General features: G+C 36.9%; 5 protein-coding genes across 5 annotated transcripts; 4 read left to right on the top strand and 1 right to left on the bottom strand.

Moving 5' to 3' along the window:
• The first annotated feature begins 982 nt into the window (after positions 1 to 982).
• LOC103708350 (CMP-sialic acid transporter 1-like) lies at positions 983 to 8,603 on the top strand. The gene is made up of 8 exons (XM_008793237.6): positions 983 to 1,138; positions 2,272 to 2,355; positions 2,570 to 2,784; positions 2,956 to 3,034; positions 5,586 to 5,755; positions 6,643 to 6,829; positions 7,616 to 7,693; positions 7,809 to 8,603. Exons 1-8 carry the CDS (start codon positions 1,088 to 1,090, stop codon positions 7,950 to 7,952), a joined length of 1,008 nt encoding a protein of 335 aa, XP_008791459.1. The 5' UTR covers positions 983 to 1,087; the 3' UTR covers positions 7,953 to 8,603.
• A 766-nt stretch (positions 8,604 to 9,369) lies between these two features.
• On the top strand, positions 9,370 to 9,765 carry LOC149752932 (uncharacterized). The gene has a single exon (XM_089925601.1). The coding sequence runs from the start codon at positions 9,376 to 9,378 to the stop codon at positions 9,616 to 9,618; it is 243 nt and encodes an 80-aa protein (XP_089781727.1). The 5' UTR covers positions 9,370 to 9,375; the 3' UTR covers positions 9,619 to 9,765.
• Positions 9,766 to 12,366: 2,601 nt separating this feature from the next.
• LOC113462799 (arabinogalactan protein 41-like) lies at positions 12,367 to 14,562 on the top strand. The gene is made up of 2 exons (XM_026805131.3): positions 12,367 to 12,643; positions 14,304 to 14,562. The coding sequence occupies exons 1-2, from the start codon at positions 12,532 to 12,534 to the stop codon at positions 14,408 to 14,410; spliced, it is 219 nt and encodes a 72-aa protein (XP_026660932.1). The 5' UTR covers positions 12,367 to 12,531; the 3' UTR covers positions 14,411 to 14,562.
• A 1,925-nt stretch (positions 14,563 to 16,487) lies between these two features.
• LOC103708352 (mitochondrial carrier protein MTM1-like) lies at positions 16,488 to 24,100 on the bottom strand. Its single transcript, XM_008793239.6, has 10 exons — positions 23,439 to 24,100; positions 22,940 to 23,029; positions 21,925 to 22,053; positions 21,740 to 21,799; positions 21,131 to 21,301; positions 18,164 to 18,263; positions 17,784 to 17,875; positions 17,467 to 17,616; positions 17,081 to 17,139; positions 16,488 to 16,944 (listed from the first exon to the last, which is right to left on the bottom strand). The coding sequence occupies exons 1-10, from the start codon at positions 23,682 to 23,684 to the stop codon at positions 16,812 to 16,814; spliced, it is 1,230 nt and encodes a 409-aa protein (XP_008791461.2). The 5' UTR covers positions 23,685 to 24,100; the 3' UTR covers positions 16,488 to 16,811.
• A 1,131-nt stretch (positions 24,101 to 25,231) lies between these two features.
• Positions 25,232 to 26,521, top strand: LOC148702572 (umecyanin-like). Its single transcript, XM_088704973.2, has 2 exons — positions 25,232 to 25,505; positions 26,181 to 26,521. Exons 1-2 carry the CDS (start codon positions 25,331 to 25,333, stop codon positions 26,435 to 26,437), a joined length of 432 nt encoding a protein of 143 aa, XP_088561099.1. The 5' UTR covers positions 25,232 to 25,330; the 3' UTR covers positions 26,438 to 26,521.
• Positions 26,522 to 26,791: the final 270 nt, after the last annotated feature.

Raw genomic sequence — 26,791 nt, 5'->3', positions numbered from 1 at the left:
TTTCAAATGCGATCTTGGTCGCATTCGGGGAAGTGCGTGTTATGGAAAAAGAATATTTGACCAGGACAAATATGCTCAATTGACAAGCAAATTCAAGACTCTGCTTGAAATATCTCGTCTCGTCTTCTGCCACCCAACTAAGACTGGGTTTTGCATCCCAATTAAGACTAGCATCCATCTCTTGGCTCTCCATATGGATGCATGAGCGGCTAGCCAGCCGATATATTCTTTTTAGGCAAATCTTAACTTTTAGTCTAATTTTTAGAAAAAATTATAGTGGCATCTTCTTAAGTTTGGACGTATCCCAAAGACACCCCCCTCAGCTTTAAAATGTTTAAAAATTGTTCATTCAAATTTTTAAACCATTCCACAGTGATCTTCTAGCTAACCAGTCGGCATCAAAGTTAAACTTTCCCACGAATTCGAGGGATAAGAAAATATTGTGAACAATGCCATGCCCCTTAATAAACGCGGTCTGATTGAGGTTGACCATCTTAGGAAGAATCGATGATCAAAATAACCTCTTTTTCGGACATCAACGAATATCCTTTGATTATGTGGATAAATGGAGTTCGGAGTGCTTTGAGATCTATAAGGTAGGTGATCCTTAACTATAGGCCATATTCTAAAGGTGCTCTGAGATCTATGCAACTAGATGAATGAAGGAGTTTAAAGTGCTTTGAGATCTACATAGTATGTGATCCTCAGCTATAAGCCATATCCCAAGAATACTTTGAGATATGTGGAAAGAGTTTGGAGTGCTTTGAGATCTATGTGATGAATGGTCCTTAAATATGGGCTATATACTAAGGATGTTTTGAGATCTGTGCAGATAGAGAATGAAGAAGTTTGAATGCTTTAAGATCTATGCAATAGGTGGTTCATATACTAAATATGTTTTAAGATTTGTGTAGATGGATGAGTAAAAAATTTGGAATGCTTCCATATCTGCACGATGGATGCTTCTTCACTAAGGGTCCAACGTCAAATATAGTTAAATACCCCAATATATCCCCAATATATGTATAAGCTTGTTGTAGTAGTTAAATAAAGAACCCTTGCGGCAGAGGGGAAGCAAAAGGAGAGGATGCAGTGGTACTTCGTTGCTGCTCTTCTCACTCTCCTCACCAGCTCCCAGGTAATAATCCAAGAAAACAGAAACCCTAATAATTTCTCTCCCATCTCTCCTTTCTTTATCTCTTGCCTTTTTTTTTTTTTTAATCGAAAGCATTTCCTTCGATTTCAATCGAGGAACTAACTCTTCGGATCCGTTTCGATTCGTGTATTCTTGTAACGAGCACTTTAGGGTACGATTTCATAGCGATCGATGCATATTTTTACCTAATATGCTATCAAGAATCCAAAATCTCTTTCTATTTTGCACTTATTGGTGAGATTTGCGTGGCTGCAGTTCGATTTCTTCGCATAGATTGGTTCTGACCTCTATTCACTGTAGAAATGCCAGCTAATTACTTGGTTGCTGAGTTTCTTACACAAGTAGTATAAATCCATCATGTATGCAATTTCACATGATACCATCTCCATATTCCTTTACTCCGCGGACATTACTGCAAACAACTCGTTAGGCATGATCTTTACCAATTCCTTCTCATTTTTTGACAATCATCGATTGAAACATCGATCTCAACACTTTTATCCGGAGCTATCGTAGCCGTTTGGCAAAAAGCAATTTCGCTATATTCTGGAAGGTCAGAGCCTCGCAGAATCCCTCGTTTTGAAATTATTTACCGTGTTCGATCCCTTTCTTTTTTCAATAACTAACCTTCCTTTGTCTTTTCTATATGTTGTTTTGTCTTCTGTGGCATAGGCTGAACGTTATAGCTGCTATAGTCGTTATGGTGTAAGGCGTTTCAAATGTGCTATTTTTGTTACGTACGCTTCCCTGTCTTACCACCTATTTGATTCATACCATACCATCTGAAGAAATAAGAGTTTAACCGATTAATTGATTCATATCTAGCTTTACATATTGGTTCTTGGCTAAATCTGTAGAATTAGCTTAGGTTCTCGTGAGTACTGGGATTCTAATTAAGTACAAGAGGAATCATGAGCTTAACTTCTCTTAGAACATGTTAACATGGCGTCTATTTGAAGTACATTGTTTCATTTTATTCCTCAAAGATGGCAAAAATTATTGAAACCGATTGTAGATAATTTCTCTTTTTGGTCTTACATTGCCAATGTAGACTTAATAGAAACAAATGTCAAACTAATGTATTCTCTCTCTTGCTTTTTCTTTCCTATAATCAGGGAATCTTGACAACGCTCTCCCAAAGTAATGGCAAATATAAATATGATTATGCAACTGTTCCATTTCTTGCTGAAATCTTCAAGGTACTTCTTTCATATCAGGAGTCTTCCTTGTTTGTTCATAGCCTAATTTTTAGAAAGAACTAAAAGCACAGCATTTTAAGTGAAGATTTACTTGAACCTCGGAAAGACATCTGGGGACCGTGAGTCAGGATGTCCTGAGAAGCAGTTTCATTTTGTTTGAAAGTTAATTGTGACCTTGTGTTGCTGACATCATTTTCTTGCTTTTGAACTTCAGCTTCTGGTATCAGGTTTCCTTCTTTGGAAAGAGGGCCAAACATCTCCTCCGCCAAGAAAGACTACAGACTGGAAGAGTGTTCGTCTGTTTCCAATCCCTTCAATCATTTACCTAGTCCATAACAATGTTCAGTTTGCTACCTTAACTTTTGTGGACCCATCAACATATCAGATAATGGGTAATCTGAAAATTGTCACAACAGGGATCTTATTCAGGTACAACTTTTGGGATTTTGAAGGGTCTCAATGAAGTGAATAATTAGGTTCCAACTGAAGAATTCATTTAATGTTGGTTAGCTGGTATTGTACCATGTATAGATACAAATTAGTTTATTAGGATATTAGTTTTTGATATGATTTCTGAGTTGTTGGTTACTATGCAATTAGGTTGTTCCTAAGGAGGAAGCTGTCAAATCTTCAGTGGATGGCTATTATTTTATTAGCTCTTGGAACAACTACGAGCCAGGTTTGCTAGATACAATGGAAACTCTTTTTTTTAATCTAGAAATGGAGCTTGGGTTCCATCATACCATCATTATCGTACTTTTGGGGGTTAAAGTTTATTAGGCTGTGGTTTTGTTGCTGATTTGTTAAGCATGAAATACTGCAAGCAAACAGATAATTGTTAGTGATTTTAGTTATAAAGTTTCTTCATGGGATTGTGGATGTTCATTATGTTTTATCTTCTCACATGCTGGCCCGTAGAAGTAGTATAACAAATTCAGTTGATTTTGCATGTTCAGATTTCAAAGTCCAAACATGGTAGGTTCATCCATGCAATTTTACAGTTGATGATCATGGCAGTTAATACATTGTGCTCTATTCTGCATGTACAGCTTCTATACATCAGTATGTAATTTTGTAAATGTGTTTTGACCTTGTTATTTATTCAGTCCATAATTTCAGAATGATCTTGAATCAATTATTTATACATGCTTTCTGGTTCATATTCTGGAAAACATATATTTATTTAATTCATTTTCATTTGTTCTCAAAACTTTTGGAATGTCTAAGCACTACCCTCTGGTTTAACTGTGATTCACTGGATCAAATGGCCTAGTCTATGTTACATCTGATGGCCTTTGGTTCTGCAAGGGGATTGGTTTCTAACAGCCATTATATCCGTTATTCACTAATGCTTACTGGGTTAGTGGAAATATGAAACAGATGGAGCAAAACAAATCTGCTGACAATCAGAACCAAGCTCACTAACATTCCTCTGCTTTATGGGTAACTGTGAATCTTTAATGTACTTTTTTTTTCTATGCAGCTTCTTTGTTATCGGTCATCTGTAGCGCACTCCAATTTGGCTCTGAAATGTCCCATTCCGCACCCCCCGCCCTCTCCAAATCTCTGCATTTTACTGATAGATTTTTGGTTAAGTTATCTACTGAAGAAATTGCAACCTAGGATACCACCTTTCGCAACCAATTAATTGCCTTTGCTGATTTACCGACCCATCTTGTGCTTGTTCATCTTTTTCTTTATTTGGTTATATCAATAACTTCATACTATCTAAGATGGATATAAACATCTCAATCTAAGTGAAAGCTTTTAGACCTGGTCTTTGATGGCCTTTCCTGAGGTCAAATTGGAGATCGCCAATGACACCTAAATGGTGACCTAAGCTAATGCTAAGCTTGTGTCAAGCTTAAGCTGAACTAATCTAGAACATTGTTGTTCATATCCAATTTTTCAAGTTTTACCAAGATTTTTTTTAATCTGTGTCTGTGTATCTATAAATCATGAAGCAGAATGTCTGACTTTTCCAATTTAGACCACTGCAAGTTTGTTCTTTCAGTTTCAGGATGCTAAATGAAACCTAAATGGCATCTAGGTATCAACAGAGCTGTCTTTTAAACAGTTTTTAGCATAGATGGAAGTTTGCAGCCTCTCCTTAGCGAACGTCCTTATTTTATATGCCTTGCCCTCTCAACTTGCTCTGTTCATTGCAATTAAATTGAAATTCTATATGTCCTCCTTTTCAACTTAAAAAGAAATTGCACAAAGAATTTGGCAATAGCACTAAAAGAGGCTTCTAGAAGTTGATTTTAAGTAGCATAGAAGGCACATTTACATATCCATGTGAAACAAGCTATTATCTATGTTTCCTTAAGATAACTAATGCAAGTTGATGAAGCAATTCACACATCACAAAGGTAGGTTGTCATTTGTATTCTAACTTGACATGGTTGCACAGTTGCTGCCCTAGCTGCATGCAAACTCAAAATTAATTAGAGCATCCTTGTTTTCTTTTAACCTCTCTCTCTCAATGTGTATGGTTGCACATGCACTCTGCTTAACAGTTCCATTGCTTCAGCAACTTGTCAAATATTAGCTGAGAAGACCATGATGGACATTTATTATGTTTCAATTTATAGTATGTATCATTGTTTTTTTTTAAAAAATAATTTGTCCAAAGGATTCTCGATATCTGAATTAAGTAAAATTATTGGCCCATTACAATTTGTCAATAATACAAAACCAGGCTTCTAGAAGTTGATTTTAAGTAGCATAGAAGGGACATTTACATTTCCATGTCAAAGAAGCTATTATCTATGTTTCCTTAAGATAACTAATGCAAGTTGATGAAGCAATTCACACATCACAAAGATAGGTTGTCTTTTGTATCCTAACTTGTCATGGTTGCACAGTTGCTGCCCTAGCTGCATGCAAACTTGGAATTAATTAGAGCATTCTTGTTTTCTTCTAACCTCTCTTTCTCTCTCTCTCTCTTGCACACATGCGCACATGCGTTGTGCATGGTTGTGCATGCATGCCGCTTTACATTTCCATTGCTTCAGCAACATGTCAAATATTAGTTGAGAAGACCATGATGGACATTTATTGTGTTTCAATTGATAGTATGTATCATGATTTTTTTTAGAAAAACAGTTTGTCAAAGGAATTGTCGATATTGCATTTCTAACAATGTTTTTTATCTAATTGAGTCCAACAATTACCCATTGCAGCTTTCCTCAATTATTTACGAGGAATACTTTTTTGTTCTGATGCAGGTAAAGGGTTGTGGAGAGTCTTCATGTGACTCCCTTTTCTCAGCACCAATAGAGGGATACATGCTGGGGCTCTTGTCCGCCTGTCTTTCAGCTCTTGCTGGTGTTTATACGGAATATCTTATGAAGAAGAATAATGACAGCCTTTACTGGCAGAATGTTCAATTATACACGTAGGTATCCTTATCTGCCCATCCAAAACTGTGGCATTCATTGCTTGATCTTTCAAATGCATCAAAGGAAACTCCTCAATATAATGGTTTGTCTTGAAGAACATCACTGGTTTGATTGAATTTTGCCATCTTTTGCTTTATACTAAAACAGTGTGTCAAATGTTGACACGGATCTGACTGGAATCAGATAGCTTCATTCAGACCTTTAAAAAACCAAAGAAATGATCTGAATCGATGATGTTAAATGTTCAAAACTTTAGCCTTAAATTAAGATAGGAAACATTAAAATCATACCTTCCTCCACTTCCAGAAGGCCTACACTACAAAGGCTTTCCTTTATTCTTAGGTATTGAGTCAGCCAAGACTCCTCAATATCAAATTTATTCTGCCACTCTAAACTATTATACCTACTATGATTTAAGCACTCTGATGTCAATCTTGTCACAGTGATTTCTAATTACAGTTTTTTAATTGATGTCAGCCATCTTTCCTTCTTTGAGTGAAAGAAGCAAAAAAGGACCGATAAGAAAGGCACACGACTAATTTTTCTTTTGCATAAAGTGTATCAATGTACAAATGTCTCTTTGTCTGTACACAGACACAGAGAACTGAGCGCTCTAATGCATTAAAACTCCATAAGATCACCTCTAAATGGCTCCTAGCAGCTGATTATTATAAGAAAATAAACCACCAGATGCAAATAAACTACCCCAAAAATATTATAAGAAAAAGATCACAAACAGATCTCTAATCCCAACCCTGACATGAGAAAGACACGCATCTCTAGCTATGTTAAAATTAAACATCTGGGCGTAGTTCTTTCCTTCTCAAGCACTTATCCTCGTCGTTTGTGCATGGCAGCTGATCCTTTGTTTAATTTATGTCAGATTTGGTGCAATCTTTAATATGGCATGGCTTCTTTGGGAAGATTTTAGAGTTGGATTTGAAAAGGGGGTTTTGTGGCAGCGCCTCTTTAATGGATACACAATTATGACGTGGTTGGTCATATTAAATTTAGGATCTTCTGGATTGCTGGTGTCATGGTTGATGAAATATGCAGACAATATTGTAAAGGTAATGCCACCTTTTATCTTGCTCATCTTGTCTGTCAATGTCTTTCTTTATTCCTTACTCCTATAACATCTCAATCTTCGTGATTTCAAATAACAAAAAAAACATTTTGCCTTTACAGTTCCCTATACTTTTATGCAGTTAAATTATTTGGTTGTTCTGAGTCAAAATTGAAAAATAATTGATTATGAGAGGGAAACATGCTACAAGATTAAGATGACCTGTGCTTCAAAATGTTGCAAGAGGTCATGGCCGCAGGAATCTGCAGATTTCATTCACAAATTTATTCGTTGAAATGATTTTAGTGAAATATGAATGCTCATAAATTTAATTGGACAAAGAAGGTGCAGGACAGTATGGTACTCCTGACCAAGTTTACAAAATTCAGTGAGATTTTTGACCCATAAATCTAACAGAACAAATCAGATCTTTTCAATTACCAAGACAGATAGTTGGAGTAATGTATTCCAGTCATGTTATAATTTAGCTTGCACAAATTTTTGTACACATCCATTTGCCAAAGTGGAAAATATGGTTTTGATTACATCACTTTCTTTATTTAACGAACTTTTAAAATTGAACCTAAAAATTGTCAAAAGGATTTGATCATTCTCATAAAAGCCTGACAAGCAATATGTTGGAAATACCATACATTGAGCTACTTTAAGAAAGTGTGGATATCTGTGCTCTGGTTGTTATGCCTTGTTATGAAACATAATTTTTGCCATTGTGTCTCATGATATACTAAACTCATGTTGCATTCTTCATGTCCACTCCTCAAATTTCCAGGTCTATTCAACATCGATGGCAATGCTACTTACAATGGTTTTATCAATATACCTTTTTAATATCAAGCCTACGATGCAGGTATAAGTTTACTTTGATGTTGAGACAGTTCCCGATATTGCCATATGAATTCTAAAACCAGCAGTACTTTGTGTTCATACAACTCAGTGACCGATATGTTATTTATTTCTCTCAGCTTTTCTTGGGCATTGTGATCTGCATTATGTCGATACACATGTACTTTGTGCCTGCAAATATGCTTGTAGACCTGCCAACAACATCGAAGTCAGCGTCTGACAGCCTGAGTGAAGTTGCTGTCAAGCGCACAACAGAATCGTGATCAATCCTTGCTAGTTCTCTTATTGGATGAACCAAAAATTTAGTGAGTATCTCTTGATCCCAAATGGCATTTTCCCAATACGGAATATCGACAAGCATGAAGATTTTAGTGGCAACCCCCGGCACAAAAAAAAAGAAAGTGATTCAGCAAACAAGAATACTAGCATAAGAGACGAGCAGCTTGGAGACCACATTGAAGCAAAACTTTCGAAGCCACAACATGCACAGGTTTGCACAACGTCTCCAATATCTGCAGCAGGTACGAATGAACAGATACATCACTAGAAGACTGCAGTGCTAGATTGACCATACTGCTGGTCTTCAAATCACAAACTAGTATTGTTTCTTCCCCGTTGGAATGGTACCTATTACTGTTGAATGACACAGCTGATTGTTGTCAAGAAGCTGGAAGTGTACATGTTCACTGTTGCAGTTTATGTTGCTGTTCCATTATTGCTGTAGCATTGCATTGGTTGTGAACTTCGAATTTTGACCGGAGATAACTTGGTTCACATTGTTATTCTATACTTGAGTGAAAGCCAGCTGACAAAAGCGACCCTCGTATGCCTATTTCATTGTAAGTGGGTCAGGCTGGGCGCATTCCCTTGATTTGAAATTTGGATCCCGAGCCAAATTTGCCTTTGGATGGAGCTAATATTTTTAGATGGTGGGTCCGATGTAGGTTTGGTCGGATTCAATTGTTCTATATTTATTGAGATTGGGTTCAACTCCGAGGAATCCATATCCTAACCCAATTGAAATTTGGGGTTTAGATTTGCCCATATATGGGTATAAAAGTAGTTTTCTGGCTAGGTTTGTCTGTCATGACCCTGATCCCCTTGCACCCTTATATATAAAGCTCGAGTAATGCTATCTTTCATAGACATGAAAAGTAAAGTTTCCTATATCACACTTTATAAGAGGATTAGGATAACCCTCTTAAGTAATCAAATATTGAGAAAAATGGGATTTGTACTTAGATACGATACAATTATTAGGATATTTTCAGGAACTTGCAGGTTAATATCTTGACCAAAGTCGATATGAGATTCTAGTCTTGATAACCACGCAAGCTCATCTACTTCGAGCAACACTGGAAAGAAAATTTAATTTAAAAAATTTGAAAAAGACAAGAATAGGTAGTTTGAGTCAAAACTTTTGGTTGAGCCGTCGGGTGGGATGATATTTCCTTGTTCTCATCCGCTCGGTTCTGCCTGCTCTTTCCTTTCGGTAAAAAAGGAGTGCGAAACGAAGACGGAATCGGACACCAGACTTTCCAAACCCAACAGTAATAACAATCGTTTCATCAGTGGTCTTTTTTCACCCACCCCCCTCTTTCTCCTATATATACGCCCACCGGCCACCACCGTCTCTCAAAAATCTAATAAAGCTCGGAGGGAGGGAGGGAGGGAGGGAAAGGTGGCATGGAGTCCGTGATGCGGGGGAAGAAGCAGGGGTTGGTCGCCGGCCAAGCCAAAGAGATTGCCGGCGGCGGCGATTTCTTCCAGATGCCGGTGCACTACCCCCGGTACAAGAGAGCTGACTACGAGACGATGCCCGAGTGGAAGCTCGACCGCCTTCTTACCCAGTACGGTCTGCCCGTCTCCGGCGACCTCGAGGGGAAGAGAAACTTCGCCATGGGTGCCTTTCTTTGGCCTGATAATTAATACCCATAAACGTCTCGTTTGATGCCGTGCATCCGTGCGGGAGAGACGGCTGATCTCACGAACATCAGCGTTTTTGCAAATATTTCTTTTTCTTTCTCTCTATCTTTTTTACTTAACGTGGTCGATTAGTAGTAGACTATGACTTGTTTTTTCCGCTGCAATATTTTATGTTTTGCGGTTTTAGTTGAATAGATATTTAACGAAATAAGATGTCTTTAGCCTTTAAATCTTCAGCTCTTGCTGGTTCTATTCGTTACCGATCTTTGATGACCGAGTCAGGCACTTGAATTGCTACGAAACTTGAGCGCTGAGAAGTTAGAAGCAAAGGAAAAACTTTATTTCTTCGATCTTCTTCTTCTTTTTGCAATTTAAGTTCATCGGATTGCTGAATCGATCTTCATCTGTTTGATTTGTACTGTTCATCATAATTTGGTCGGTGCCATCCAATTCAGTTGCTTTTTTTTCCCCCTTTTTTTCAAACTACTCTTTTTTGGGTGTGCCTGGAGAGGAATAATCCATGAAAACAATGGAGACCTAACTGAATTAGGATCTGGATTTATTCTGCAAATCTACCGAAACTCGTGTACAAAGGCTCATATCCCGATAGGATGTCTCACGAGACATCTCGGGTGTTGGGATAAAGACCATCCTACTATTATTCTAGCATCCTAATCAGCACATTTAGGACATTCCCTGTACCAAATGTCGAAACGGGACGTGCTGCTGCCATCCTGTCCTATGAGAAAACCAGAACAGTTCTAAGACTTAAAAGGCTTCATACTTTTGCTTAGATGAAATACCCTAAGAGTTTATTTGGTTGGGCTATGCCAGATTACGAGGTAATCTGAAAATTTTTGAGAATCATTTATCTAAAAAAAAATAATTGCAGAGAAAAATAATGCTATTGAATAAATAATTTAAGTAATAATTTGTTCAATCTACTTATTAACCATTTATGGTCCATTTACATGAAGGCTACGAATGCACGACATTTTAATAGAAATATATTTACATGAGTTAATCAATATTTTTAAATTAATTATACATATATTAGAAAATATATTTCTTATTATAAATAAATTTCAGTATATTTTGATATATAAATAAATATATTATTTATTAACAATAGATGTATTCATAATGAATAATATATTAAATATAATGATATGTTTAATATTAAATATTCATTAATTATTTATTAATATTGACATATTAGTATAATATTAATATATTAAATAAATAGTATTAATTAATATATTAATGTAATTATAATATATTAATATAATATTAGTTTATTATATAATAAGATAATTAATATTAATTTTATGATATTATTAACATTATATTGATATAATACAAGTGAGGTTATTTTTTGTCATGAAATGGCAATTTTAGATTATGTTCACTCGGTAGAAAACAAATCTATTAGGGGAGGCGGTATTTGTGTTTTCTCCTATTCGAAAAAATTAAATATAGAATCCATTATTTATTATCTTCTCTAGCATCCATTTTTCATACCAAATATGATAATTTATTATGAAATTTATTTTTTCATACCAAATTACCTCCAATCAAACAGATCCTAAATGACGAGCTCCTAGACTATAGAAAAAATTTGAACGGTAGAAGGTATTGCTTGCTTAAGAGATTCCTCGGCTACTCAAAGCTTTTCCAACATCAAATGAAAAGAAGCATTGCTGGTCTTTCACCTAAATAGCTAATTCTAAGACAAACAGAAAACCTAATACTTTCTAAAGGCAAAGTAAACGTTAAGATGATAAGGAGTCCTGCAATTCCTGATGCTCTAAACCTTTTTCCTCAGCCAATCTTTGCGCTTCCATATACTGAATAGCAACATGAATGATCTAATGATAGGTGGGGAACCAAAAAATAAGAGAGAGAGAGAGAGAGAGAGTCTTATGGGGAAAAAAAGCGTGCATATTAATCCTAAGAGGTCACACATACACACCTCTCTTACTTCACTAGACATTGTGCAATTACATACCATGGTAACAATTTCCTAGCCTTCACAGATTCAACCACAAATTATAAGAAACATGAATTGTATTTAACTTGGTTAAAAAAAAAAAAAACCCTAACCAAAGTTCGCCGTTGCGATACCAAACTTCATACTGGTACCACACTAGCGCAATATCGATACGGTACAGATTTTTTTTTTCGTACCGAATGTTGGTACGCCATCCGTACCGAATAGCAATATCGAACTGATACAATACAATACATCTCGTACTGCCTGGTTCGGACCAATATGACATACCATGACTCTAACTATTTGTTTCCATAATATCTATCTATCTTGATAAAGTTAATTTCTTTGGCACTACTATGAAAAATTGTAGTACTTATTTTCCAGATCTATTTTTTAGATCAAAATTAAAAAATTTTAAAAAATAGTGCTTCTAACTAAATGGCTGTGCAATACTACGCCATATATTAGGAGTTTGCAACCGTTCTTCCATCTCAATTTTTGAATTTTTTAAAAAATATTTCTTGATATATTTACTCCCCTTTGATTTAGTTTAGCCGATTCACCAAAAATAAAAATAAAAATAAAAAAGGAAAAAAAAACATTTTGAGAGGCAGCGAGGCCAGAGGCATGGCTAGCGGTACACGTGCGACGAGCGGGCCGGGGAAGACGGCGGGCCCCACACTGTACCCTGCCACCCGACGCGGCGCAGCGGATCCCCCGCCGTGTCGTGTCCCCATCCCTCCGCTATAAAACCAAATCCCCTTTCTTCCCGAGAGCTCGGTGGGAAAAGAAAAGCAACGAGGGCTTCGCGGAAATCTCTCTTTCTCCTCCTCGCGGCGGAGGGCTTCCTCTCTTCGTCGAACGGGGGAGAGAGAGATCGACGGTCAGTTAATTGGTTTTCCTTCCTTTACTATCTAATCGAGATGGCACCGATCTCTAGGGTTTCGTTCTCCGTAGCCGTCGCGGCTCTCGTCTTCGCCGTCGTCTTCCCGGCCGTCCAGGCTCAGGCCCCGGCCCCGGCGCCGACCAGCGATGGTAAAACTCAACCCCCCCCCCCCCCCCCCGGGCGGCGCGCCTCTTTGATTCTCCGATCTTTCTTTCCTTTGCGTAGATTTTCGCTGCTTTTATGATTTTTTGGTTTAACAGCAGAGATTTTATCATCTCGTTGAGATTTTTAATTGGGGTAGTAATCCTGACCAAAAGAATCTAGTTCCTTCGGGATGAATTTTGCTTGAATTGGTTTTGCTGGTGTGGATTTCGGGCGGATTCCAGGGCGAGGTTACAAGCCGAGCGCATGTCTCTTTCTTCGATGATGTCCTCTATTTGTCCTGATTTTGCATTAAAATCTCTTCTTTTCAGAAGTCGTGATAATATTGTCATCTTCTGGATGCTTGGAGTCCAAAAGTGGATGCGTTAATTAATTTAGTATGCTAACTCGTATTCTGGGTATTGGTTTCTGAATATTGTATTTGAAATAACAAGGATTTATTTGAACCACAAAGAGCATAAGATCCCTAAAGAATTTTGATTACGGTATGGTATTATTAAATTTAGAGCCTGCTTGGCATCGTTGTTGTTTTGGTGTTTTTGTTTTTAAACAAATTAGCGAAATGTCATATTAGAGATTGAGGATGAAAATAGCATTTCCACAAAACTCTTGCTATCCCCTTGCTTTTGTCTTTCGCTCTTTTTTGGAAGCAATAAGTCTTTGCTTCCAAAAGCTCCGAAGATTTTACAAATAATTTGGAAAAATGAAAGAGTTTCATCATACATGTTGTTCAGTTTAGGTCATTTTTATTCTTGCATTTTTAGAATCAGAAACAGAAAACAAGAGCAATACTAAACAAGCCCTTATCATTCAGATGGTGAAAGGTTTTGCTAGGATGTTCATTTCCCTGCTCCAGGATATTGCCACGATGTACCAAAGTTCTTGACATTTTTTATTGTTCCCAAAGTAGTATGTATGTTCTTTTGCTAATTTTAGGTTTTGGAAATGTAATAGCTTTTGATGTGGAAGGCAGGGTTGGCACCAGGCTTCCACTATTCCTTGCTTTTGGTTTCACTCGTTTCTAAAAACAAAATGAATGATCATGCAAAAAAATCATGAACTATTTGGGGATTTTCAATGTCCTCCCGAACTTTAATTTCATGCAATCATGTCATCGAACTTTGAAATTCGTTCAATCCGGACCTTAGCTATGAATTCCGTCTGTGATGAAATTGTCGCATGACCAGCTTATATGGCAAAAGAGAATGATGTCTGGCATCACGTGACAAGTCCATCATGACAGCCAAGGGTCCAAATTGAATGAATTTAAAAGTTCGATGATATGATTGCACATAATTAAAGTTCAGGAGGAAATTAAAAACCCTAAGTAGTTCAGTGTTTTTTACATGATTATTCCAAAACAAAAATAAGTCTTTGCTCTGAAGCCTCCGAAGATTTTTAAAAATAATTTGAAAAAGCAAAAGGGTCTCATAGCACACGTCTGGCTCCATATATTTTTTCTTCTTGGATGTCTGAAAAAAAAGAAACAGAAAAAGAAAGCATTACCGAAAGGACCGTAAGCATTCTCATGCCATGAAATGAATCCAAATGCAGCTAACCTAAATGTATTGAGATATGAGTGGTTTTGCTCAGTGTGAATGCCTGATTTTTTCAGTAAATTGATTCTGTTTTCATACTTGTTGGCAGGAACAGCTATCGACCAAGGTATTGCCTATGTGCTGATGTTTCTGGCCCTGGTCCTCACCTACCTCATCCACCCCTTGGATGCCTCCTCTCCCTACAAACTCTTCTGAGCCTGCTGCAGGGCTGGATTCATAGTGAGCGAGGGGAGAGGGTGAGGGAATCTGGTTGTTGAAATGCTTGATAGATGTATGGGAATGCATCATGTTGTGTTATGTGGATTTGTGGTTGGATAACTTTTAGTGGTATCATCAGGATTTTACCATCCCCTCTTTGCCCCTTATTTCTTTCTTATCAGTGCTTCTGTTTGTGGCTATGTATATATATCTGTTTCACTTTTTGGCTAGCTGCTTGAACTCCTAAGAGCAGGCAAATTGAACTTGAAGTGACAATTAAATTTAAAAAACAAGCTAAACTAATGGACAACTTTCATGGACAATCCATACAAACAGACTTGGTGTCTGACGTAATTGCTATTAGGGTGAATGGGCCCATGGGTAAAAAATTAATTGAGGTTAAAAATAGTCGCCATCATAAGATTATATAGTGGATACGACAACAGCTCTGGAGGCCTTCTGTTAATATATAACGATCGGTAGATATTATCCTCTCATTCTGTTCATTATATAGCATAAATAACAAATGCTATTGGACATATTCATAACTCTTTTCACTAAATTAATCCGTTCTCCTTTTGAATAAATTAATGTGTTCTCTAAATTAAATCATCATGTTAAATGAATAGCTATGCTCTTTAGCTATATTTTTAGAATTTTTCAATTATCGACTGTTAGTCTCCATTTTAACTTTTAACAGCCATCGATGTCAACTAGCCTTCACGCGATAAGGAATGTTTGGTATGGCTCGCTGCAGTCTGTCTAAATGAGCTATTTGTATACTAACTAGTTTTTATTAGAAAGAAAGAAGAAAAACGTTTAATTTTTCTGAAAAATATGAAAATAAGATTTTAAATTTTTTTCCCTTTTATTAATTTTTTATTTATACTAGTGGAATCTATCTTTACAAAACTTGGACTGGATTCTTCTTTATTGTTGAAAAATATTATAGTTTTACCAATAGTTATGACTAGTAGAAATTACAACCAAAAAAGCTAAAATCTTATAAATTTCTATATCATTTTTATCTTCAATCACTTTATTTAATTCTTTATGTATTGTAATTTATATCTGATCAAAATCTTTTTTAACAAAAAAAAAATTATTTTGATAGGCTTACTTGAAGGCCTATATATGGTAGTATGGTCCCGGTCTTTGGATAGTTATGATGCGCGATTCAGTTTTTAGTACAACGGATCTTACCTTCAAACCCCATTTGTAGCTATTCAATATGTGATCCACAACGGAATTTATATCCCTCCTAGGTGGTATATACCATGCACGGCTATCCTTCTCCACTTATTTCCCGCCAAGTACCTTTTTAAACCTACCAACCAAAGAACCCACTGAAAGACCTTACAACTAATTAAGAACAAATGACAACCCTTAGAACTCATAGAGAGCAAAACCTTTCACATTCGAGGCTTGAGACAGCCCTTTACAAACCCCAGTAATTTTTTACCCAAAAATAAAATAAATAAAATCCACCGAGGTTTCTCAGCCAGGTGCATAAACACTCTCCGATGAAAAACATTAAATCTCGAAGGTAACATATTGATTATTCGTGCCATGAACAAAATCCAAATATCATCAAGGCCTATTTGAACATGAACATCATAGCAAAATAATATAGAAAAATGTAGCATGAATAATAGCAAGAGAGACTTTGTGGAGGAAAATTTAAAAATGTAAAAGAAAGCCACGAAGATCCAAACATGGTGTAACAACCCAGGACCTCATCCAAAATAACTAGCCAAAAAATATTTTTTGAATTCTTTAGTCCTCTATAAGTATCCAAAATCTCCTCGACGAATAACCGATGTGGAACTAAACACATACCCGCACGGATCCAAACACATGAAGAGCCACATGGTACCAGAAAAGAAACATACAAACACATGTTTCTGATTTTTTAATACCTAAATTGACCTCAAAGGAAAAAGTTTTCTAGAAGCATTTGCATGAGTTCCTCTGAACATTCTTGTTTTCGGACTCGCTCTCATTTAAGTGCATTTAGATGAAATTTACCATGACAAGAAAACAGTTGTTGATCTCGGGACAATATGCAAACCTCGAGGCAAAATAATGAAAATTTATGAAAGGGGAGCGAGAAAAAACAATGTTAGTCTCTACAATTTAACCTCCAAAAAAAATAGAGTTGCATCTCATTTTGACTAATGAAATGCTTACTACTTCAACAAAAATTGCACACAAACGTTTTGCATGCTCAAAAGATGCAAAAGCACTTCTGATGGCATCTCATTTGCTCTCAATCAGGATAGTTTTTTTTCTGACCTCCCCAACAATGTGAAAGGCAGCATGGACTGCATCAATGCCATCCCCCTTTGTAGTTCCACAGAAGAAGGGGTAGACTTTTCATAGATAACCAAATACCTTCTCATGCCTTTATGTGTCTTTGATGCAAAACATACTTGACAACTTCATAAAATGAAACAACAATGCCTACAGAAGGTCCAGCTCGTCCAACTCGTGGGCCGACACCTGTAAAGAGACCCTTCAGTCCTCTATCCCTGCAAGGATTTAAGTGTGTCACGTAAGCTCACCTTCTTAGTGGTCTTCAAATGCGGTGCTTGCATCATCAAGCACTTTTTTTTATTTTTCTTTAGGGAATGATCAAATAGTGAATATATGAATAACCAGACTTACCTCCACATCTCCACTAAGGTTTGCCTTGTGGTCATTTTTAGTGCCCTTGATGGATCCTTCTGAAAAATGAATGAACAAATAGAACTAATTAGTAAATAAAAAGGATCAAGTATGTGGATTGAGTAAATGATTTTGAAGTTATTAGTCAAAACTTCAAAGTCAAAAAAAGCCAATGTACAGAATATAAAATTAAAGAATTTGGAAGCAAATACAATCCAATCTCAAATGGAAAAAAAACAAATCTTATTTCCAAAATATTAAAAATAATTGAATAGTGATCTATAACAGGTCTGCTTAATATCTTAGTCAAACCCTCAACCCTATAACCAGTATAATATGACAAATGAAAACTATAAGATACATCAATAGGATGTCCAAGGGCATACCTCGATTTGTCTTCGAGTTTTTGCAACATCAAGAGGACATGTAGCCGCAGCAGCAAGGCTACCTGCTACAAAACCAGCCAAAAAGTTTGCTCCTAATATACTAGATGCATTGCCTTCCTCACCAACTAGTGCAAGTAATCTTCTTCGAATCTTCATAAAAATGTGGACAAATATGAATAATGAATAGATTACAAAACCATGTAGCTAGTGCTAAACAAGAAATAACAGCTACATATAAGATACAAAAAACCATCTGTATCCACAAGGGCTGGTCAAAGAAGTAGCACCAACTTGATTTTTTTAAAATGAAACCTCACCGGCTCTAGAGTTGACCAGCATATGGCAGAAAAAGGTACATCACGGGCAAGTTGTGCTCCCACACCCATCCACAGAATGCGATAGCTTTGCACTGCTTGCAATGTTATACAACCTCCATTCAACCATCACATGATTTCACAATGGCATGGCTAATGCTAACTAAAGATAACGGAATAAATCATATAACAAATAAATTTGCCAGTTGAAGCTCAACAGGGCCAACTTCAATCGGTGGCACAAAGTGAAGTTGTTGATACCAAGTACAGGAATGTATGGTTTTAGAGTGAGCTTACATTTTTTTAAAATTTTTGTCAGGTAGTTTTTCAATCTTAATTATAAGCTTGCATATCTGATAATCACAAGAAGAAAATTAACATACAGTTTTGATGGTTATTTGTACTCCTGTGAGGGGATAGAACCCCAAGTAATGTTTTCCACATTCCCGGGGGCTTTGCTCCATTTCGGAACTCTTTATATGCCTGTTATCAGTAAAGCAAGTAATTAGTCAATAAGATGATTATCTTACAGCTAACTATTAAACATTTTAACAGATGTCAGATAAAAAGAAAAACAAAGGTCCAAAGTACACCACATATTCAAACATATGGATCCTAATTCAGCCTCCATAGCTCAAGCATAAATGTCATTCTTTACAAAGATTACGTAACAAATATCCTGAAGTATTTATTAGCAAAATTACATAACACTGTTATAACCACAGCCCACTGTATAAATACATTCCATAACCTTTTGTGTTGGTTATTTACATGTGTTCTAAATTCACCAATGACCATCAGGTTCAAGCATTAGTTTAGTTGGAGTATAGACACAATTCTTGAGCATCTTAGTAGGCAACTTTACCAAAAGACAAATAGTCCTCAAGAACTTCATGATCATAAAAACACAAAAATAAGAAGCCTTATCCCATCTCCAAAACTACTTCCATGAGATGGCATTGCTTTGCATAAGATGGACTGTCACTATTGATACTACTTCACAAGTGGTAATCAGATGTTATCAGACATGGGAGGTCAAGCCATCTCATGAAACGGTATCAGCACATAGGTTACATCTTTGTGGCACATCTGCCAAAGGCAACCTTCTTACGATCCAGTTAACATGTTCAGATTTTTTTTTCCCTTGCTGGATCTTTTTTATTATATCCAAGTCTTGTTCACAATCCTTGATAAGCAAATGCACTCTTCTTCATCAAAATTTCAGGATTTCCAGTCTTCCATTCATGCCATAGGTTGTCTTATAATCACCTATATCTTGTCTTATGGCATGTCTTTTTTTTTTTTTGCGTGTGCATGCTTTTCAACACTTGCCTTCATATCATCACAAGGGATATTCAATTGAAGTCACAATGCCATACAGTGTGCTCCAGTTGAATAAGTAATATTTAGAGATCAAGATCATGGGGAGAAAGATGTTGAGCACTTGAACATCACGAATGTATCTCCAGTATAACATAAAATTTGTGCATTTTAAATGGTTGCATGCACATAGCACAAAGCGCAGTAGCAGTTCTTTAATTGAATTGAACAAAAGGGGGTTTGTATCAAAGTTGACTCACAAAACCCTACTAGGTTATGGCAACAAAAGCACTATTTCATTTGCCATGGCAGTAAAACAGACAATTTATGATAATTTGTTTGTGAAACAATAATAGAGCAAAATACGATGCAAACTATTCTAGTCAATGCCAGTAATGCAGTACCCTACAACGTCATGATTCAAGATCTCAATCAGTATCGACAGGATCAACTTGATCCTGTATCTAAGATTAGCTAACATTTAGCTCACAGAACTTGAACAATAACCCACAACTTCGACAAAATCCTTCTAATGAAGATGTTCTAATTGATCTCGGTAATCTAACCTAACTTAGCATGTCATGATTCAGTATTGGGATCAGTATTGACAAGATTGACTTGATCACATATCTAAGCTTAACTAATTTTTAGCTTGCAAAACTTGAACAACAAACCACAATTCGAAAAGATCCCTCGAGGGAAGACAAATCAATCAAATAATGACTCATTGGAGGAGGAGGAAGACGAGGAGGAGGAGGAGAATTAAGAAAAGGTAGAAATGTGATGCTTATGATCTTTTCTTATATATGCGAGTTGCTCTCTTAATGAAATGGCTGGAACAGTCATATAGAGCTTTTCTGATGACCAAAATATTTTTTTTACTCTGGCTAACCACAGACTCAGAAACATATCAAATAAAAAGTTAAAGCTATCAGATTAGTGAAAGAAAGACATCTTTTAAGTATCTTACACTATCAGACTGCCCATGGTCAATTATTGGACTAGATGCATACGAAATTAAACAAGCTTGCACTTTCCTAGAAGGGAAGTTGTGGTAATCGAGAGTTGCTTGGACAAAACTTGTAATGACCTTAGAACTCAACTAAAAAGGTTAACCATAAGCTATTATTTGAGTTTCTTAGTCCTATATAAGTATCTAAGGTCTTATCAGAAAATAAACAATGTAGAACAAAGTATACGCCCGCATGGATCCTCACAGACTCCCCTCGTTAAGGCCTTGGCACCCTGTCGGATTAAGGGTCCAAACCCAATCACAAACACCATGTTCAGCCCATGGCCAATCCCAAAAGAGCTCATGTTGCAACTTCCCCTAGTCAACATGGGATGTTGGCCAGGTCCACTATGATACCATTTATAATGACCGTGGACCTCAATCAAAAAGGCTAGCCACAAGGTATTTGATTTCTTGGCTCTATATGGGTCCCCAAGATTTCACTAACGTATAACCGGCGTGTGACCAAACACGCCCGAACAAGTTTTTACAAAATTGTCATATTATAAGTTACTTGAAAGCGTCTTAAGTAGTTTGTCTGAAGAAAAACCAACGAAGACCATAATACACATATTATCATCCAAGATGGCGGTATAAAATAGAAGTTGCAGAGGATAATGTTGGGATTGTCTTACATTCAATCCTTATCCCCGAGCCAAAGACACGTTATATTTGACCAAGAACAAGTATTGTTATGTTAGTCCATTGGCAGCCTGCAATAACATATTGATAGTAGCCCTTGATATGAAAGTTTAGCCAATTAAGAATCTAATCATGACCTCAAATAATTGGGATAAGGCTTGACAAATTATGGTTATAGTTAATGTACTTATGTTTGGATGGTAAGATAAAAGCAAAACTCATCTAACATTTCTTGGATCAGAGGACTGTTAAAGATTTCAAAATCTAGTACAAACTTTTCAACAACCGAAGTACTAAATATGAAGAATATGGTAAAATTGCAACTTAATTCATAAGATGATAGTGAATACTAAACATTCAAATATGAAATTGATACCTGCATGCGTGTTCTTGCCAACTCAATAGGAGAACAAGTTATGCATGCTAACGAGCGTGCAAGTGAGCCTGCAACTAGTGGGCCATATGGTGTCAAATTAGGAGCATTACATGCTGTGAATTGTTCAATCCAATTGCGGAATATGTCATAACATGGTAAGTAAATCCCGACCTGTTAACAAATAAGAAAATAATATTAGAAAGAGAAGTTCCAAATAAACAAGCGCACCTTAATTTATTCAAACTAAGTACAATCCATTAAGCAAGGCATAAACAGAATGGCAGTTGTAATTTTAAGCACAAAAGTATACATAGTCTGCATACAAAGTAGTTTTCAATTCCACTGCCTGAAAATAAAATCATTTTGGAAAGAGAGTTTTGTTATAGGGAAAAAAAAATCCACTTCATTTCTGCGAAAAAAAGAGGTCACTTTTAGTTACTTTTGCAGTAAACATGTCAATTTCTATGATTGATATTTTGAAATTGAAAGATGACATGGGGATTTGAGGGGGACTTAATAATATATACAAAAGTTCCTCAATCAAAGGAAAAGGGTCAATAACATAGTAAAACCTACTATCCCCAAAGAACATAAGAAATGGAAACTTACGGTTGGTACAGCTAACGCTAGTGCTGCATTTGTGCCCCTCCACAATCTACGAAATCCTTCCTGCATTTGTGCCATATTAAATAATATAAGCAGAAAAAAATGGTGCAAAGAACTAAACCATGGTAAACATATAAGAAGAATGACGAAATGATAATCAAGAAGAAGCTAAAGGGATAATATCTCACTTGTCTAACAACTTTATAGAATACATCCATTGTTCCCTTGTATTGAAAACAATCAGGAGGGCAGACTGGTCCGCTACCAAATATTCCACCACGAGCACATGATGGAAAGCATCTGATATCTGAAAGTATCTAAACAGCATTAACAGAATTCAGTTTATTGCCACAAAGTCAATGAGCCAATAAAAAATGCAAAAAAAGAAAAAAAATGTGATCGTGGATGGCCATCATGAAATTATAAATGTACAAAAGCAAACCAAATCTGGAGAGCTAAGGTGAAAAAAATAAGAACAGTGTTGCACAGATACACATAATTTTTGGCCACAAAGCTACAGTGCAAGCTCCAGAGGCACAACTCTCCATACACTTTATCGTGATAATAAGAGGACTGGTAGGTAAAAATAATTAGGCAAGAAAAGATGCATGGAGCATAAATGAAAAAGGTCAGTCAAATCACATGAGAATTAAATTGCACAATGGACAGATATTCTAAACTTAATTCTTTTTACAATCAGCGCATATTATACATAGCTCAAACTAAAACAGACGATAGAAGATGCAGGTTTTCTCCCTTCAACTTGTAAATAACCCTCTTGCTAACTATGACCGTTGCTCTTTTAGAGACGTTCCCACTTCCCACCCATGATCATCCTACTTAAGGTGGTTGCTCAAGCAAAACCCTACCTATTTTTTATGCTCTTAGTTTAAGTACCAGATGAAGGTTTCTCATATCGTTCAAATTGATCAAAATATTTACATCCTAACGCTCAAAAAAAATTTCTTGGCCTAACCACCAATAAAAGCAACTATGATTTTATTATTATCTAATACACTGGAAAAAAAAAACTTGTTTAGGGTTTTGAATTCTTTTCCCAGGTTGTTAATCATGATTTTTCTCTACATCCTCAAGACAAATCTCAACCAATAACTGATCCTCTAAATTTAGTTATGAAAAGTTCTGGTCGTCAGTTCATGCATGCATCTAATTTACACAAAAAAAGAGGGGCTGACTCAATACCGTATTCGGGCCAAAGGGAGCCATTTGCCTTCCATACTGATGCTGTGAAGGATAATATGGAACTCCAACCGCTTGGGCTTGTAACCTCGTCTGAAACAAAGAGACCAGCAGGCTTGTCAACCATCGAAGCAAAAGTATATATAATGAGAGAAAGAAGAAGAAAGACAAGATCTTCCAAAAAAAAAAGGGATTATATCAATATCCAAAGAAAATTATATTAACTTCGATAAAATCCACAAAGCCGCAAAAATATTCAAGCAAAATGTTACAGACAAACATCGATCTTCTCCAGGCAAAAGAGAAAGATAAAAACAGGACGAAGATTTGCTAAAATATACAAGATCGATGAGATTCAATCAACTAGCTCCCTCCCCAAATTTGGTATAAATAGATCAACAAAATGCACGAAAAATAAATCTCTTAGAGCTCCACAAACTATCAAAATTTATACCAATTAATAAGAGAACAAAAAGGCTGCGGTTGACACATCTAGGTTTACCTTCGCCACATCGAGAGGATTCATAAGAATCGCGGAAAGAAAAGCGGCCCCCGCGGCAGAGAGCGCCCGCCCCCCAAATCCCATATTAGAATCGGAATACGCCGACCGCCGGTGAGGCGGAGAAGACGGCGAAGCGTCCGACCTCGAGATGCTGGCGGCCCCGTCGAAATCCACGCTCGCCGCCGCGCTCATCCCAGGAGGCAAGCTATGCCTCGACGGCCCCACCGTCCCCACCCCGGTCTCCATTCTTATCCAAACCCTAGCAAAAAAGTCGGTTGAGCCAAAAGCACAAGGAAGGCCCGATAGGTATCGCTCTCCATCCAAGGAAGGGGAGGAAGAGATCTATTCGGGTGAAGATTCGTATCAAATTAGGATTGGATTTTCTCCATCTAAGGAAGGGGAGAAAGAGATGTAAGATTCGTATCAAATTAGGATTGGATTTTTAGTTTTAGAGAGAGAAAGGGCTGGGGAAAGGAAAGAGATGGAGAGGGAGGAGGAGCGAAAAGCAAGGTGTGAGAACACCAGGGAGCACACGACTCATCCCATGCCCACTTTTTAGGAGAGAAGAAGAAAGGACCTCCTTGCTTCTAGAAATACGTCTTTCCAAAAATGAACCAAAGGTTAGATCGTTGCTCATTATACCGGAGATATTTTACGGACCTAGCAGCCCTCTATTCTTTTTTGGTTTATGTAATCTTCTTAATAGTGATGCAATTGGCTATACTCATGCTAGAAGAGTATGAGCAGCTGATGTACCCAAAAAAAACAAAAGAATGCCATCCTCTGGGTACCCCCACTCTTGATTATTTTGAGGTGAATTTTGATGGAGGCATAGCAGAGATGACACCTCTGAGGATATGGGTTTGTAATCAGGGACCATGGAGACAGATTTATTGCAGCTAGAGGGCGGAGCATGCCAGATCTGACCGTAGTGGGAGCGGAGCTACGGGCAGCCTAAAAGGATATTTTGTATGCGAGACAGGTGCTGGAGGCCGACAACCTATTCCTCAAGAGCAACTCCTCCACGGTGATTGATTGAATTCGAAGAGCGAACATGTACGAAGATCGCTACCCATTGATACGGGACTCATGCAAATTGGTGCGGGAGTTGATCTCCTGCCATATAGCTCATGTGTATTGGAAGGCGAACAGTGCAGAATGAGTGAGTTTGAGAAACATAAGTGATAGGAATTAGTGTGTCTGATGTGAGAGCGTAATGGCCTTTAAATTATCTTGATCCGTTGTCAAATTACACAGCAGCTGATCCCAGTGATTTTTAAGGTACAAAGAGAACTTTAACAATGTATATATATTTTTTTTCCATTTAATTCCAACCACCTAGTGAATTTGTGTTTTTTTTTTTTAATGAGAAACCTTATGAATTAGATGAGGTCCAAAGTAACTTAAACTTCTGCCACATACCTCAGTAATCAGAATTTCCTACAACAAGAGCTTTAGAGGATATACACTGAGCCAAATTGAGAGGATTAGGTTAACATGACTGCTTGATTTTTTCGAACTCACTCAACTTACTTATCTTCAGACAAATCACAGTTAACACATAAAAACTTCTATTTTTTCGCTAAGGAGCAGAAAAATTTTCATATTAAATAATCAAAATATACTGTTTTTTAACCCAAAAGCTGTGATGATTGTATCAATCATAGATCATTGAAACAACTGAGTGCCATTTCTTAACCTAAACCTAAAATAGATGGCGGGGATGTTTGTTCTGGGTGGTTTGTGACTTGTGATGGATGTTAAATTCAAAGAAACCAGAAAAGGCAACTGAAATAGAATAAAACCAATGGACACAACCTCTCTTTCTTGTTACCAGTATTCTTCCTTCTTCCTTCGCCACAGAAGAAAAGATCCAAGAAGAAGGGAAGAAAATGAGGACTCACACCCTCTTGTTCCTTTTGGCCATCATTGGTTGCATTCTGAAAGGGTCGTTGGCCCACAGGAATCACGTCGTTGGAAGTAGCTTGGGGTGGACTGTCCCCCCTAACAAGACCTTCTACCAGGATTGGGCTCGGAGAAGGCAGTTTGCTGTGGGAGAGAGACTGGGTGAGTATTTTAACTCTTTTGATCCCCAAAAGACACGTTCTTGGTGCCATCCCTTACTTCAGGACATTCAGGCTATGATCAGTGGCGATGTGATATTTCAGACCGAGCACGTGTTCAGATAGGCTAACAGGGCTACGGTACCCAATGGGTTGAGAAATGAAAGTTGCCTAAAGTGCTCCAGAACTTATTATTTTCTGATTTTATTGGATGTATCCGTATTAAAACTATATGAATCATCTATTTTAGCAAAAAAAAAAAAAAATATTCTTGAACTTGATAATTGATTTATAACATCTGTGGTAGCCAAACGGCTATTTCTTTGTAATATTTGCAGGTCAAATTGAAGTATCTTTTAAATAATTTTACAAAAAAACCTTGCAGTACTCATTTTTGCTTGTTAAAACAATAGTCTTTCATCTTCACAAGAATGTTTTGTTTTGGATTTCAGGTAAAAATTATGCCCCTGTGAAGTCCAAAATAGTTATTTCTTGCAAAAACTAAAATTATAAAGATCGGCGTTTTAATAAAAATTCATGCTTTGCAATCAAAAAAGCTAAATTATAAATCATTAATCTATAATTTATTTCTCAAATTTAGGTTAGATTGAAATAAAATGTCTTTTCATTGCTTTAATTTAAGGATATAAATCTTTTTCTTTTGCCAATTGTGAATCAGTGTTCCCCTACAAAGTAGGGGTGCAAAACGTATTAAAGGTGACGAAGGAGGATTTCGATAACTGCACGCAATTCAAAGTCATCGAGAGGTACCATCATGGACCGCTGGTCCTAGAGTTAACAAAGCCTGGCCCTCGCTACTACTACTGTGGGATTGGGTTGCGCTGCGAGGCTGGGCAAAAGCTCGCTATCGACGTCTCTGCCGAAGCTCCTGCGAGTATTTTCGCCCACGGCCCTTCTCAAGCTCCAAGAACATAATCTTCTAATATGGTTTGGTTCACTGCTGCTCGTGCGGTTCATTTTTACGTGTTGCATTAATCTAATCTCTTCATGTGAGATGAAAGGTGGTCGTACTTGATACTGTCATCTTTTGATAGAGAATAGATTGATGGGGAAGGGTAGTTTACCTTTGTAATAAGATATGTAAAAGGGGCTTTATTTACTTGGTTACTGTATATATAGGTATCATGTCACAAAAAGGAATGATACTGAAGGAAGGATTCAGGTCATTTCACAAACTCACTATGCTTGCTACGTTTTTAGAATGTATATATTCGTGCAAAAAGAAAAATAGTAATTAGAGGTGACATGCTTGGTTAGTAGCTCAAGGGT

The sequence above is a fragment of the Phoenix dactylifera genome, chromosome 9 (assembly GCF_051530095.1).
Source record: "Phoenix dactylifera cultivar Ajwa chromosome 9, Ajwa_hap1_PhDact_Kaust_v1.1, whole genome shotgun sequence".
NCBI classification, from domain to species: Eukaryota; Viridiplantae; Streptophyta; class Magnoliopsida; order Arecales; family Arecaceae; genus Phoenix; species Phoenix dactylifera.
This window is presented reverse-complemented; position numbering and strand designations above follow the sequence as displayed.

Excerpts from the sequence above, each read along its gene's own strand:
- LOC103708350 (XM_008793237.6), top strand. The coding sequence starts at position 1,088 with ATGCAGTGGTACTTCGTTGCTGCTCTTCTCACTCTCCTCACCAGCTCC. Across the intron at positions 1,139-2,271 it reads CTCTCCTCACCAGCTCCCAG|GGAATCTTGACAACGCTCTC; the intron begins GTAATAATCCAA and ends TCCTATAATCAG. Across the intron at positions 2,356-2,569 it reads TTCTTGCTGAAATCTTCAAG|CTTCTGGTATCAGGTTTCCT; the intron begins GTACTTCTTTCA and ends TTTGAACTTCAG.
- LOC149752932 (XM_089925601.1), top strand. The coding sequence starts at position 9,376 with ATGGAGTCCGTGATGCGGGGGAAGAAGCAGGGGTTGGTCGCCGGCCAA.
- LOC113462799 (XM_026805131.3), top strand. The coding sequence starts at position 12,532 with ATGGCACCGATCTCTAGGGTTTCGTTCTCCGTAGCCGTCGCGGCTCTC. Across the intron at positions 12,644-14,303 it reads CCCGGCGCCGACCAGCGATG|GAACAGCTATCGACCAAGGT; the intron begins GTAAAACTCAAC and ends ACTTGTTGGCAG.
- LOC103708352 (XM_008793239.6), bottom strand. The coding sequence starts at position 23,684 with ATGGAGACCGGGGTGGGGACGGTGGGGCCGTCGAGGCATAGCTTGCCT. Across the intron at positions 21,302-21,739 it reads TAGCGTTAGCTGTACCAACC|GTCGGGATTTACTTACCATG; the intron begins GTAAGTTTCCAT and ends ATTTGTTAACAG. Across the intron at positions 16,945-17,080 it reads ACCTTAGTGGAGATGTGGAG|GGATAGAGGACTGAAGGGTC; the intron begins GTAAGTCTGGTT and ends AAATCCTTGCAG.
- LOC148702572 (XM_088704973.2), top strand. The coding sequence starts at position 25,331 with ATGAGGACTCACACCCTCTTGTTCCTTTTGGCCATCATTGGTTGCATT. Across the intron at positions 25,506-26,180 it reads TGCTGTGGGAGAGAGACTGG|TGTTCCCCTACAAAGTAGGG; the intron begins GTGAGTATTTTA and ends ATTGTGAATCAG.